This window comes from Melopsittacus undulatus, chromosome 1 (genome assembly GCF_012275295.1).
Source record: "Melopsittacus undulatus isolate bMelUnd1 chromosome 1, bMelUnd1.mat.Z, whole genome shotgun sequence".
Lineage (NCBI taxonomy): Eukaryota > Metazoa > Chordata > Aves > Psittaciformes > Psittaculidae > Melopsittacus > Melopsittacus undulatus.
Genome location: NC_047527.1, coordinates 117,453,399 through 117,467,918, shown reverse-complemented (window position 1 = coordinate 117,467,918; position 14,520 = coordinate 117,453,399). Strand labels below are relative to the sequence as shown.

Genomic DNA, 14,520 nt, shown 5'->3' with positions numbered 1-14,520 from the left:
GGTCCCAGATCCTCAGCTCAGAAACCTGTTTAACCCTCACATAGAGGATAACAAGGAAATTAGTCAGATTTCTGTTGCTGTGAGAAAATAATATGATGGCACATGGAGAAGGCATCCAGTTCTAATCTTTAAACTTTGTTTCTTTTTCTTTTTTTTCTTTGTGTGTGTGTATTTCTCACTTAATTTTATTCTATTAAATTTTATGCTGCTGTTTGTGATTCTTGTGTGAGCTTTCGTCACTGGCAAAAGTGCTCAAAAGGATTTGAATTTCTTGTGTGCTTGTCACTTTTTATGTTCTTTTCTTCTGCCTTTTTCAAAAATTGTTGTTTTATTCGCAGATGTGAAAAAGAATGGAAAGGAAACCGTTGTCACAAAAGTGCTCAGCCTCTTCAGCCTCCAACTTCAAGTTTCCTTCAAAATGGTGGGTCTGTAAGAAAGAATTATCTTTCAGTTCATTCTTTGGCTGTTTCATTGTACTGATTTCTGTCTTTGATTTCTCTGATTTTGCAGATATTTGGATTGGGTTGGGTATCGGTTTCTTGCTGATTAAAATTACAGCTGCTGCCTTGTATTTTTTTAAGAAGAAAATGCCAGAAATGTAAGTGAAACTTTTATTTTGCGTAAAGCAGATACGATTGTGGCACAAAGCAATGGCTAACTGCCTTGTCTCATTAGTTTCAGCTTTTAAATCTCCCCACAGTCTGCTTGCCTTCATATGCAACAGTAGGCATAAAACTTAACATTGCAACAGAAGCTGACCTTAGTGGACCCCAATCTGGAAACAATAAGTTATCATTTGACTGCTTAGAATGTTTTTATTGCAACATTGTTTGATTATTCTCAAATTTAGAAATTCGTAATTCATCCACCTTAACTGCAATAGCCCTGGTTTTTGTATACGATGGTTAAATATGAAAAATGGGAGCTATTTAAAGAATCATAGAATCATAGCATAGCTTGTGTTGGAAGGGACCATAAAGATCATCTAGTTACAAACCCCTGCCACTACAATCTTCCACTATATCACGTTGCTCAAACCCCATTTAACCTGGCCTTGAACACTGCCAGGGATGTTCCAGCCACAATTTCCATGAGCAACCTGTGCCAGTGCCTCAGCACCCTCACAGTAAAGAATTTCTAATCTAAATCTACACTCTCAGTTTAAGGCCATCCCCCCTTGACCTGTCATTGCAGGCACGTGTAGTGACAGGAGCTGACCACAGTACTCCAGGCGGGGTCTCACAAGAGCAGAGCAGAGGGGGAGAATCTCCTCCCTTGACCTGCTGGCTACAGTCTTTTTAATGCACCCCAGCATATGCCTGGCTTTCTGGGCTAAAAGCCCACACTGTTGGCTCAGGTTGATCTTCTCACCAACCAACACCCCCAGTTCTTTCTCCTCAGAGCTGCTTTCAATCCATTTTCCTCCCAGCCTGTATTTTTTCTTGAGATTGCCCCTACGCAGGTGCAGGACCTTGCACTTGGCCTTCATGAGGTTGGCACCAGCCCACTTTTCAAGCCTGTCAAAGTCCCTCTGGATGACATCCCTTCCCTCCAGCATGTTGACTTAACCACACAGCTTGGAGTTGTCAGCAAACTTGCTGACTGAATCCCACTGTCCATGTCACCAAAAATATGTTAAACAGCATCAGTCCCAATACTGACACCTGAGGAACATCACTTGTCACTGGTCTCCACTTGGACCTTTAACCATTGATGACAACTCTTTGAATGTGACAATTCAGCCAATTCCTTATCCACTGCATGGTCTACATGTCAAATCCATGCCTCTCCAACTTAGTGACAAATGGCTTCCTGAAACCTCTGATGCCAAATTAGCTTCTTACAGGTATATTTACTGCTTTGCCTGAAGCTACTGAGTACCACATGCTCCTAGCGGAACATTTTTCCCTAAGTATTTAAATATTTACACACATCTGAGAACTTTCTTTTTCTCTGATAAGTAAATGGAATAAAAGTGGATTTTTTTCTGCTTTAAAATATTGGGGTTTTCACAGAAAGCTTCAAAAGATTAGAAAAAATACAAGTTGTGAGACTGCAAAATTTCACTTTTTTTACAAATTGTAGCTTTTGTCCCCTCTTCTTTAGTTACTACAGACACACTCACAATCTGACTTTCTGTATTAATCTTGTAATAGCCATCTTAATCAGTGGTCCTTTAGATATGGAACACCAGTGTCACCTTATCTGTTCCTTCCACCCATCCCCCTAATACTGACATCTTGCACTAGGATCACCCTGGTACAGACCTCTTGGATTGTGGTTAAAGGACCTGTCTTGCCTGTGGTGAATGAATCCTCTAGCTGCTGATTTTTTTTTTCCAAATCTGTATTTCTTCTTTCAAGTACTGTGCTTGCTCTTAGAACTGTGCAAACAGCAACTGAATTATCTTCTGACATCCTACTGCATAAAGTGCATCCTCAGTAAAGGGAAAAAAAATCAGATAAATTGGTGAAAGTTTACTTCAAAATTTATTTCAAGTGCCTTAGTCTGCCTGTTTATTATTTCACAGATATATTTCCTAGCTCTTTCTGTCATCCCTCTAGTAATCTCTGCTTCATCTGTCCTCCCTAAGATTTTTTTCTGTCTGCTTCTTATTTTGCTCTAACACTTCTATTTCTTCTCTGCCCATCTCTTGACTTTGCCAGATCCTTCCCTGCCAGTAAATACCTACCACATCCCTTCCTCCGTTTCAGCAATTCCTGTTGTGCATTACCTTGTCTATTTTCATGATGTTAGATATCCCTCACCCCTCATTTTCTTCTCCAGAATTCATCTTCAAAGCTCTCTTTACCTTTAAACGTTTGCTCTGCTATAGATTTTTTTCTCTTTGGGGATATTCCTATCTCCCAAACTATCTATTAAATTGTGCTGACTCCTGTCCTGACATAATTGCTGCTGACATGTCCCCTAACACTGCATGCTACCCTTGACAGGTAGAGTTGTCACATGAGCGCAGAAGCAAAATGTTGAAGGTTGTGCTACTGTTAATTGAGTGCATAGCTTCACCTAATTTTTTTTGTCTCCTTCCTCTTCTGTAAAATGGGAATGACAGTATCTCCTAATCTTAGTTTATAAGGGATTTAAGACTTTATTCATTCACATCTATACAACTTGCAAAGGTACACATATGGAAAGACACCTCAGAAATACAAGATTGGCTGTATTGTAAGAGCTTCTTGATTATTTTTTTTTGTAATTTCAAATTATATTTAAAAAAATCTAATATTTTTCTCAAGTTTGATAATGTTTTAATTAAAAAAATATTATTTTCTCTTCTGCTACTTCCTTGCTCTAAACACTCCCTTTTACCTTTTCCTTTCATGGGGTTACTTAAGAGTTACTTTGCTGCTATCCACCTCTCTTTTACTCACATATCTAAGTTAAAGAAATATTAGTTTTTTTCCCTGTAACTATATATGCTAAGAAAAAAAAAAAGGCTTTTTTGTACATGAAAAGTTACCCTATTGCAATGGGATGCCAAACACTAAAGTGCCCTATTATGTATGTAATAAAACAGGGGTGAATGAGGATCTTACTATGTAGTAAGAAAATATTATAGCCCTGACATGAAGAGAATCAGAGCTGTGAAACAGAGTTAGATAACTTACAGAGCAAAGATCATTCTGTTTTTTATTGTTTTCACTGGAGCTGCCAAAAAGTTATGATGATAGAAATTTCTGTGGTTCCAGGTTTTGCCTATAGGAACTGACAAAGACTGTCAAACCATTTTGCCCATGGTATAGAATGAACACATTTATTTTCATTTTTTTATTGTTTTTAATCACAGTTGACTTAACATGTGAGTTAAAAATGCATTTTATAGAATCTTATCAGGAAATAATCTAGCTAATAAATGGCAAATTCATTGTGGAATTGTGAAAATGATGAAATCTGAAGCTTTGAATTTGAGAAGACAAGCTCATCCGGGCCATTTGTCTCTCCTTCTTCAAATACTGAGTACCTAGCATTATTTGTTAAACAGAAATCACAGCTGGAAACACAGTAGTAAATTGAGGCAAGCTTTTCCTTAACTGTTTAATCAGTAATAAGAAGTGAGTAGTCAAAATAAAACCAATATTATCATAGTGAAGTTTGGTTCTTTAAGATGAAACATTAGAATAAGAAGCGACTTGTGTTCACATTAATCTGTAAAATTTACAATGTGACAGCACCACACAGAGGCATGAAATTTTACTCCTGATTTTTTTTAAGGGGATTTGATGAGCTGGAGGAATTTAACTGTGTGCACAAATGATACTTTCCTACAATTCCTTTTCACTTCAAAGGCTTTTAGTCTCCCTGGGATACGTTGTTTTCTTAAAGTCATTAAGCACTAGAGGCATTCTAGGCCTGCTTGGCCATTGTTTTATCGTGAATCTTTCACATATTTGAGCCTTATTTACAGCCTTTTTATAAATTGTTCTGATAGCTATTTTTTATAATTTCTAGTAAGGTCTTCTTTTTCTTTGGTCATATAGGACCACACAGGCACGCATTGGGAGATGGTCCTCCAGAGACACATTGGTAGGTGCTAGCTCCCAGAGCATTTTAAGATGGAATCCAGACCCAACTACACCTCAGTGGAAACAGCCTAAGAACTTGGTGAAAGTTTTCAGTTTCCAATAGAACTAATTTTTCACCAGAAAACCAGGTAGCAAACCGTAAGAGTAGCCTGGTGACCCCTTGGACAATTGCTGGCTAAGAAGTTATCACTAACAGTGTTGAGGATCTGAGAGTTACATTTCTTGCTCTTTTTCTTCACTAACAAGATCGATAGTGCCTTAACCCCTCCTTTCAATCCAGAAAGAATGTCCTGCTTCCTCTTTGCTTCCTTCTTCTCCTTCCTTTGTCAAAATTTCGTCTCTGATCTGCAGACTTTAAAATCTTCAGTGCCCAAGTAGAAGTTACTGGAACTCATCATATAAGTTAATTTCTTACAGGACAAAACCAGCCCATCCCACGGCTTGGAAGGAGTGTGCTTTATTACCATGATGGTATTCAGATATGCAAGCTACTTCCCAGCTACCAGCTGGGTATATGTGAAACTTTTGTCTAGAAACCTCAAATGAGAGGAAGCTTATAAATTTCTCACATTCCTGTTCTTGCTCCAGAGATGATGTTTTCTAGTCCAGAAGGGAAAGCTGCCAGTTGCTCCAGTCCTTCAGTGACATCTGTCTTTATTGACCAAATAGAAGTAAAGCTTCAGTTTAGTTTCCATTTGATTGCAGCTGCCTTCTCATGCTTCATTTTACTTTAAAAAGTGAGAATGTGAAAAGTGAGTGACTTTCCACTCAGCTAATCTGTTATTTTTTCCTATTGCTTTCAAAGCAGTCAATGTCCTGAATCCTTTCAGTTTGTTCCTTTCCTGTTCTTGATCTCTGCCATCAGCTGCAATGTGAATGTATCATAGCTATTATCAGTCCTGTCAGTCATAACAAACACAGAACATTAATTTTTCCAAAGTGTATCAATAATGTGTCTTGCCACGAAGGCAACAGAGTGAAAAACTGAGGTGCACTGAGAAAATATTTAAAAATGATAGAAAATCAAGGGAAAATGGGAATCACAAAGGCCATTTTTCATCCTGCCACAGGACAGACTCAATTGTATTACTTCTGGATTTGCACTTAAAGCTTTAGCGACATGAATTTGGTGGCATTCTCAGCCAATCTTGATACCCTAGGTAGAAAGAAAGTTTACTGTTAGAAGGTTTTTTTTCTTGATTGCTGATATGCCTGTTTAGAATCTCAGTTAATTCCTATTCACCATGGCAAGAACAGATCATTCCCTTTCTTGTCGCAAAAAGCTTGTTTTGTACTTGAAGGCAGTTGTTATGCCTCGTTACAGGCTGTTTTTTTTTTAAACAGGCTCCGTGTTCTTTGCCTTTCTCCGTGGTTAAGGTTTTTTACAATCACAATGATACCAGTTGCTGTTGCCAGGGCTTTCTCCAATTAGACCATACCCCTTTGGAGGTCTGGTGTGGAGAAATTGATAGTGTATTCCAGGGGAGGTTCTCCAAGTGGATCTGAAAGACTGATGGGGTTCATCACTGGCTATGCCTCTGTTCCTGTATTCCAAAGTGATAAAGAGTGTGACAATAGAATGACATTTATTGAATGATTTTCAGCTTGTGAGGTGGATTGCAGACAGATACTCTTCTCATAGAAGGAGAGAAAAAGGTGGTTTTTACGAGACAAAAAAACCTCAACAACAACACAAAACTAGGAAGCAGCAGGGGAAACTGTTGTTTGGGAGTTGTGTTACTAGTCTAATGCTGGTATCCAAACCCATTCCTTCTTCTGTAGAATATCTTTTTCCTGAGGGATGAAACCCAATGCTATAGTCAGGAGTATTCAGTTTTTCTGAAATGTACATCTCACAACAGCCACACTAAGGAAAGTTTTCAAAGAAACAGGAGGTGACATGCTGGAACAGAGCAAATAACTCAGTCTGTGTCCTTCCAGATCACCAAGAGATGCAAAGGACTGGGGACTTCTTTAAAAATAACGTTTTCTAAAGTGACTTAACAGGTACAAAGCACAGACCCAGCAACCCCAGAGAGCATGTCTACAGCCTAATCAAGCATCCAAATGACATGTAGATGATTCTAAATGCAGCTTTTCAAAAGACTGCCCTCCTTTTATCATGCTTCCCAGTTCTTCTGTGGGATGTGCCAAATACAGCCTCCTTCCGCAAAACTAAATTTCGTTTAAAAGGTTTTCTAAATGCTTTGCAAATTGAGATCTGGAGTTATAGTTTCTGTTTAGAACAGAAGATTTAGAACCTCTATAAAGAATTCTTTTAAAGGATTATAGAATCATAGAATGGTTTAGATTGCAAAGGACCTTAATATCATCTTCCAGTAGAGCAGCTTGCTCAAAGCCCTGGCATTGAACACTGCCACAAATAGAGCATTCATAACATCCTTGGGGACCTGCTCTAGTGCCTCATCACTCTCACAGTAAAGAATTTCTTCCTTATATCCAACTTAAAGCTCCCTTGTTTAAGTTTTAACCCATTTACCCCTTTTAGTAGCTTAATCATATTTAAAACATTGGTCCTCTAGAATTTTGTCATTGTTGTGGACCTGATGGCAAAAATTCTTCTAAATGGCAAAAATTTGTCTGTATTTCCTGCAAATTTGAATACTATCTAAAAGAAATATTGTATTTTTCATTGAAAGGTACATTGAAAAGTAGAAAATTCTGAGCTGTTGCTTCCAAACAAATGAAAATCTAGATACCTTGATTTTCCATTAAATAGCATGATGTTACTCAGGAGTGCTTTTATACACTGTCAGGTATTTTGTGGAGCATAAAGCTTTCTCCCTTCTCTGTGAAGCTATAGAGGAGAAACCTATGACAAGGCATTAGTTTTTACTAGTAAGAAATGCAGATGAGTTTAGCAAAGCTATGACCCATGTGACCTAATCGTGAAATGATTAATCCTCTCCTTTTCTACTGTGGTATTTCTGGGTTTGTTAGAAAATCCAGTTCTCTCTGAGCTGCCTTACCCGTATGTTTGAATCTTTTTATTTTTCCTAAACCATGTTATGCTCAGCATTTTTAAGCCTGCATGGTACAGTCTTCTGAACTTGCAATTTATGGGTTTTCCTCATAAATGAGATTTATAAACATTTCATAGTGATTGATTATTCTGGACCATAATTTCTGCGAATGATGAACTAACATTGCCCTTACTGTACAGCAGTAACACACATATAACTTTCTTCCCATATTGAGACCTTCGATAGGCATATTGCTCTTTACTGTAGCAATAAGCTATCATTTTCTATCAGGGCAATATTTCACTTACGTCGAGTAATAGCAAGTACTGCAAGAATGAGCTTAACTCAAACCACTGCAATACATTTAGTTAAACTCCTCGATCAAGCAGTTTAAAGTTTGGGTGTAAAGTGATAACCAGATGGTAACACTCATGTCACTGACTGTGATACTGCACTTTAATGCTTTCCTCAGAAGTATCTATATTGGTGACAGAGTACTGGAGTGGACATACCATTGCTTTGCTTTAATAAGGGAAGACTAACATTTCTAATTACCTAAAGATTGAATGTGTTGTCTTTACATGTATGTAAAGATGTATGCACAACATATAAAGTAATGGGAATACGTCTTCTCAGTTCCCGAGCAATTACTGCCTTATCCAACTGACAGATTATAGTTCTTGTGTAAACATGATTAAATTTTCACTTGTATATTCTCTGATGACTTTTAAGTCATTCAAAAATACTTCAGTAATTTTTAAAGATAGTTATTGGTATATTTTGCATCTTTGTGCATATAAGTGTAACATATATTTTGCATGTAAAGTAACGTGTTCAAGATGACTCCCAAAGCCCCACTTTGTCAAAAAGATTACTATGAACAGGAAAAAAGTTAAGAAAGCACATTCACCACCTAAGTCTGGATAGCATTAATTCAAGTGCCCATATTCTATAGTCCCTAGGATTAGGTGCCCAACTATGTACGTTGTTTCATAATTCAGACCTAAAGTGGAGGGACACCTGAAATATGCCGAACCTGAGCAATTCTCATGCTTGGCAAAACCTCACACACATACAAAGGACTGGTTTGAGCACTAAACATAGCAACTACAGACATGCTATTGAAGAACTCAACCACCAGCGCTCTTTCTGGTGCCCACGGTTTGGCACAGTATCCCGCTGGTTAGTTGTCTTCTTTGCAGGGAAGCTGGAGATCTGTGTTTGGTATCTTTCCTGCCCTTAGTACAGACCTAAGTACTCAGTGTGTTCTTGTCTAAATAAGCAATATGTATGTCTTGCACAGATTGCTTAGGTTAAATGGGGGAGAACACAATGGAGGAGAATCAGACCCTTCCCTTGTAATTTCTTATTGTCACAGTAAAGGTTATGTGCTTAATTCTGTATCATGCTCAATGGTGATATTAAGACATACAGCTGGTTTGCAATATCTAAAGGACACACCAAAATTAAAGCATACCAATCTGGCCCTCTGGGCACTAGTTTAGAAGCAGAGCCATGTTCCTTGAAAATTTTATATCTGAGTTTGCTTCTGGCCTCAGGTTTTGTGAGCTTCAGGTTTTGTGAGTCATGGTGTGATTTTAGAGTAAAAAAATCAATTCTATGTATATTTTGTGCACTTCATTCAGGAGGATTAGTATGCAAATATACACTTAGAAGGTGTATAAATAATCTAATGTATTATAGCTTCACTATACTAACTAAAAGCATCAGAATATCATGATTTATTACAGTTAAGATTAAGATCAAATGAACCAATTAATGGGTTCAAATATTTAGATCTCCACATTGCTGTGTCAGATAATCAAACTGAATTATGAGACCGGCATTAGAAGGAATTACTTTCTGGCAGACTCTTGTGAAATATTTCAAGGTCCCATGTCTGTCTTAGTCTAAACCCCAAACGTAGGTTCTTGCACTGATTTAACTTATAAGGTGTTCTGTAGCCTACCTGTGCCTTCCTCCTAAGCAACCATTCTGATTTTAGTTCTTTGCAAGAGAAATCATGCAGTGTACCTCACCTGTGGCTCTCACTGATGAACAATAAATCTATACATATCCAAAAGCATGTATATGTTTAGCAGCAACAAATGAAAAGTGATTATTTTAACCTGCACATGACTTACTCAGAACATCAGTTTAAGTGCATTAATTTCAATAGAGCTTGGTCAGAGATGTATTTAGCCATGTATATTTTTTTTACTTAAGCCTTTTCAACCTGAAACTGATTGGTTCTTTGACAACCTGTGTGATATTGTCGGTGGTTTTGTTGTTTGCTTGACTTTTCTAGGAAATTGAAGGAAACCACTAATGCTTCCTTTGCCAACCCATTGTATGAAGACCTTAGTTCATCTGGGAAAGTAAGGGTAAGTAGCAAAAGCTGCTTCTATACATTCAGAGAAATGAGAGGCTGTAGTTCTCAGATAAATTTTCCATTAAAACAAATTGTGTATTCTCTCACTGAATGCTATTTACTAAAAGAAATAAGAATTGCTAAAGCACTCATATTGATTCCAGTGCGTTTTCAAAACATAGGCAGATTTGAAATCAGCTCAGTTTTGAGAACATTATCATGCTTGTAACTAATACTGACTGTGGCTTCTAAATCAGAAAAAGAAAAAAGAAATTTGGATGAAATATTTAGCCAGACATATAGAAGAGAAATCTCACTGGGACTTGTTTCTTTTAATTCGGAGCGGGGGGGGGGGGGGGGGGGTGGGGGTTTGGGGGGGGGAAACTAACAAAACTACCAAAGAAACAAAGAAAACAAAAAAAAACACCAAGCCAAAAAAAAACAGCACCACCACCAAAAAAACACAAAATGTGTGATTCAGTACCCAAGTTGCCTTTGCACATACACTTAACATTAATAAAATAGTTTAGAATACTTCCCAATACCTTAAATGTGCATCACTGCAAAATTCACCTTGATGCCAAAGAAATGCTTGCTCACACATTTGCCTAAATCTCTGTTATTTATCATTTAAAATAACACAGACAAATCATCTTGGAGTTAAAAGGAGGAAAAAAAAAAAAGTAAAAACATTTGAAGCATCCTTCCTGCCCTATTTTGATACTTCTCTTATTAACATTGAAAGGACTAGGCTTCATTTAAAACAGAAAATAAAACTTCCTTGTCCTTTCCACAGTCAGTGGATTCTATTGCAGCTTTGAATAGGATTAACTATGACATGCCATTTGCCTTCTATAAAAAGTTCCTTACACCTGATTTTAGAGACATTAGATCAAATTGATTTACTTACAGGTTGGGGTCTGTGAGAGTTCCAAGTTGGAAACATTCCCATCACAATCATGTCTAATTTATCAGGACATTTTTATTTTAATTGAAATAGATACCTGACAGGCTTCATTTAAAAGCAACTTGAAAAACAGAAGCACAGTGTCAAGAGAGACATTTTTACAGAAGACAGCCCCAGGCATTGTGATTGAAGTCCAGTGCTATACCAGATTTTTCTCTATTTCCATTAAGACTGGGAAAATATGTGTTTTCACTAATTCTTCCTTTAAAAGGGAGAACAAGAGTTGAGTTTTCACTGAGTTTGATTGGCCTTAAATCTGAATGGTGCACCACCAGTCAGAAATGGTAAAACACAAACAACAGCTCTGCAGTAGAGTATTCACAAGTTACTCACCTGTGGTCATCTATAAGTTTTTAAAAGAAAGAACAATTCTCTCCAGACCTTTCTGAACACTGAAACCATGCAGGCTTAACATTGCCACACACTTTCCTGTAATATTGCCTCATAGTTTTGAATCCAGAGTGTGTTACTCAGACAGCCACATGGAGGGATATTTTCATAATATTATTTGCAGCTTATTAAAAATATTCTAAAGCAGTTTTTTTTCTTTTTATAGTCTACTGGGTATTCCACCTCACCCGCTGTTCAAATTAGTGTTTCTCCATGGCATGAGGTATGTAATAACACATTTATCTTCAAAAGCAGGACATGTGTTGGACTATTAAATGAAATACATTTGCAGAGGAAAAGTTAAAAAGGCACTTAAAGTCAATGATATATTGCTACTCATAATGTTAGCACCTCTGAAAATCTGAGAAATTTGACCACGGTTGGATTGACTGACAAGGACTTTATAAAAGTAATTTCATTAATGTTGCTTACTGCAGCTACTTGCTGCTCTATGCAGTAATTCAGCACTTTCCAGTAAGGCAGATGCTGAAGAATATGTTTCAAGCTACAGAAGTCCTTACATTAAGAGTTCATTGTATGTCTTTTCTTATACATTCCTCATTCAAGAAAATTAGAACCGGTCATTTAAGTTTACAATACCATGTACCAAAATAAGTGACCCACTGCAATTGCACCATTGTGCACAGATTCCCTCCAGATGCTACTGTAAATGTAATAGAGAAAGAGCTTTGGAGACAAGTGGGAACAAATGTAGAAGGTTTAAATTACTTGATCAGGTATATGTTGCAGGTAAAGGATTCAGTGGAGCCATGCTAATATTTATCAGCTGAAAATCTGGTCTAAAAGGTTTAGAGATTTTATAGCTTTCTTTGAACTTGACATCATATGTTATTTAAGTAATGAATCTACAGCCATTCATATGACCATTCTAACAAATGAATTGAATGACTTTGTTTTTAAATTTAATTCTATATTTTTCCTTTTAGTATCCATTTAATGGAGATGTGAATGCTTATTCTTTTCCAAATCCTCTCTATGGTGAAGAATCAGAAGACATGGAGAAATTATGCAGTTCTGTGAAACAGACATAAACCATGATCAATATTGCTTGTAACTCTTTGCCTGAAGATTTATTCTAAAATCTGAAATGTCATGATATTATAGTGTTTGCAATATGAATTAATATATCTTCACAGAATAACTGTTTTATTAAAATAATTATGGTCAGAAAGTAGCTATATTAAAAATGGAATCCATACATATGTAAAATATATATATAGTCTTCTGCCATTTCTTTTGGTGCAGACAGAGATTGGTAACTATAACTATGAATTCATTTTACATTCATACAGTTCAAATTCCAGTATGTTAATAAAATATTTAATCAAATCCAGATTCTTGAGGTTTGGGAATCATAATTGTATGTCTATTATTTGAGAAAGTATGACTTAAATATTTCTGTAGTTTTGCACTGGAAATGGATTTTAAATGGCCATTTTAGTGTTTTAAGGGGCAGAAGAAAAAGAAAACTCTTTGCTTAATTAGAAACATGTTGAGCTAAATCAAAGATGGTCATGAATCATGCATTTGCGTATCAACTCAGCATGTGATTCATCAATGTGACATACTGGTATGTATACTTAGTTTTAAAATATATGTTTATTATTAACCTTGGTAGCCATATCTGACCAAATTCCCTTCTGGTCAGCTCTACAGTGCTTACAACAGCACTATTGATTAGCTTAGTGGTTGACAGGGTGGAAATTAGCATGTTCAGGAAACTGTATTTTTGCCCAATAGCTTGGTCTCCCACAGAGCTGAAATTTGTGTCATCCCTTTCTTATGCCTAAATAAGAAAGATTTTGGGGGTGGTGATTCTGGATTTCCTCCTGATTTAGGGTGTCATCCTCTGTGATACCTGGAATAGCTTGTGTTTACACTTTAAATAACCTGACAATATGTCATCTTCCATAATCCCCACTGGAATTATATGGTGGTCATTTTTATCTTGAAGTCTTAAGTGCTTCTGCTGTGCTTGTGTTTTCCTCCCTTACTGTATCTCTACAGCCTGCTTAATTTTAAATCCATTGGCAAGTTGCAAAGTTACTAAACTCCTACAAATGTCATAAAACCAGACATCTGGATAGTAGGCAGTACCTTCAAAGAATGCTGAAATTAGACTTTTGAGACTCCAGACTGAAAAACAGACTGAAGCCTGGGTCCATGCCATCATGCAGGGGACTGCTTGTTTGGGGTTTAGCTTGGGTTTTCTTTCACTCTTTCTTAATAGCATATCAGTAGTCCATAGCTCTCTACCGAAGCCACAGAACTATTTCTTGATTTAGGTTTTCTTATCTGACAGGCATATTGTTTCATGGGCAGCAGAACTAACAATGCTTGACTCCCTTGGATGTTTGTCCACGATTCTCTCCATACCTCTACAGCAATATGCTAATAAGTACCTCTCTGCTGCAGTGTAAAACCTACTATTTCTCTTTCCCCTCTCTTCTGTAATCCACTGTAGTATCCTCAGTCCTTCTTCAAGCTTCATTCCTTCGTCTCTTGAGCTTGTCTCCCTGATGTGTCCTAACTACAAAGTGAAAAAGAAGCATCAATCACTGTCTCATACAGAGATATCATGTGCAAACTCACACCGCAGATTCTTCTGCTCTGTGCTCTGGATTTGTACAGCCGTGTCCTGCCCTACTGCTACTTTAATGAAGATGCTTGGAGCTTCATGTCTTTCATACACACACCTGCCTTAGTGCTTAGTTGGAAGTTACCAAATGTTACACCATGGAGGTTTTAAAAAAGGAACTGGGACAAAAGGATCACACATGCTGATTTCTTTCTAAAACAAGATTAGTAAAACAGAAACATAGAATTTGCTCATTATACTTATACTCATTGAGACACAGAATGCACTTGATCCGGCAAAGTGCCAAGTGCCCCCAGCTCCTGAACTCTGGTATTTTGATAAATCTGCGTGAGAAGATTGATCTCCACATTATAAACAGACATTAAATATTCCTACAAGATCAAGCCCATGTAGTCAAATTCTCATTTATTCTGGAACAGACTAGCACTGCTTTCAGAATTTCATTAAACTCTAAAATGCTGTTTATGCTATAGTTCTTAAGTCTCCAACTGTTGTGTTACACAGTATTTATCTGTAAAAATTTACAATGATGAAAAGGATTAAATTAATAACTGTAGAATTTTATCACGTTCTTCCTTATGAAAGAAAATATATTTATTTTACTATTAATAGTATTCACTTTCATTTCATAAATAGAAGCTATG

The 14,520-nt window shown here is 36.9% G+C and overlaps 1 protein-coding gene across 1 annotated transcript in view; it reads left to right on the top strand.

The window, feature by feature from the left end:
* MALRD1 (MAM and LDL receptor class A domain containing 1) overlaps positions 1-12,612 on the top strand; it is a 246,477-nt gene extending 233,865 nt beyond the window's left edge. The window contains exons 37-41 of the mRNA XM_031052491.2: positions 339-421; positions 511-598; positions 9,837-9,912; positions 11,423-11,479; positions 12,204-12,612. Of these exons, the coding sequence (XP_030908351.2) occupies positions 339-421; positions 511-598; positions 9,837-9,912; positions 11,423-11,479; positions 12,204-12,308 (409 nt within the window). The 3' untranslated portion in view covers positions 12,309-12,612. The remainder of the gene's footprint in view (positions 1-338; positions 422-510; positions 599-9,836; positions 9,913-11,422; positions 11,480-12,203) is intronic.
* Positions 12,613-14,520: the final 1,908 nt, after the last annotated feature.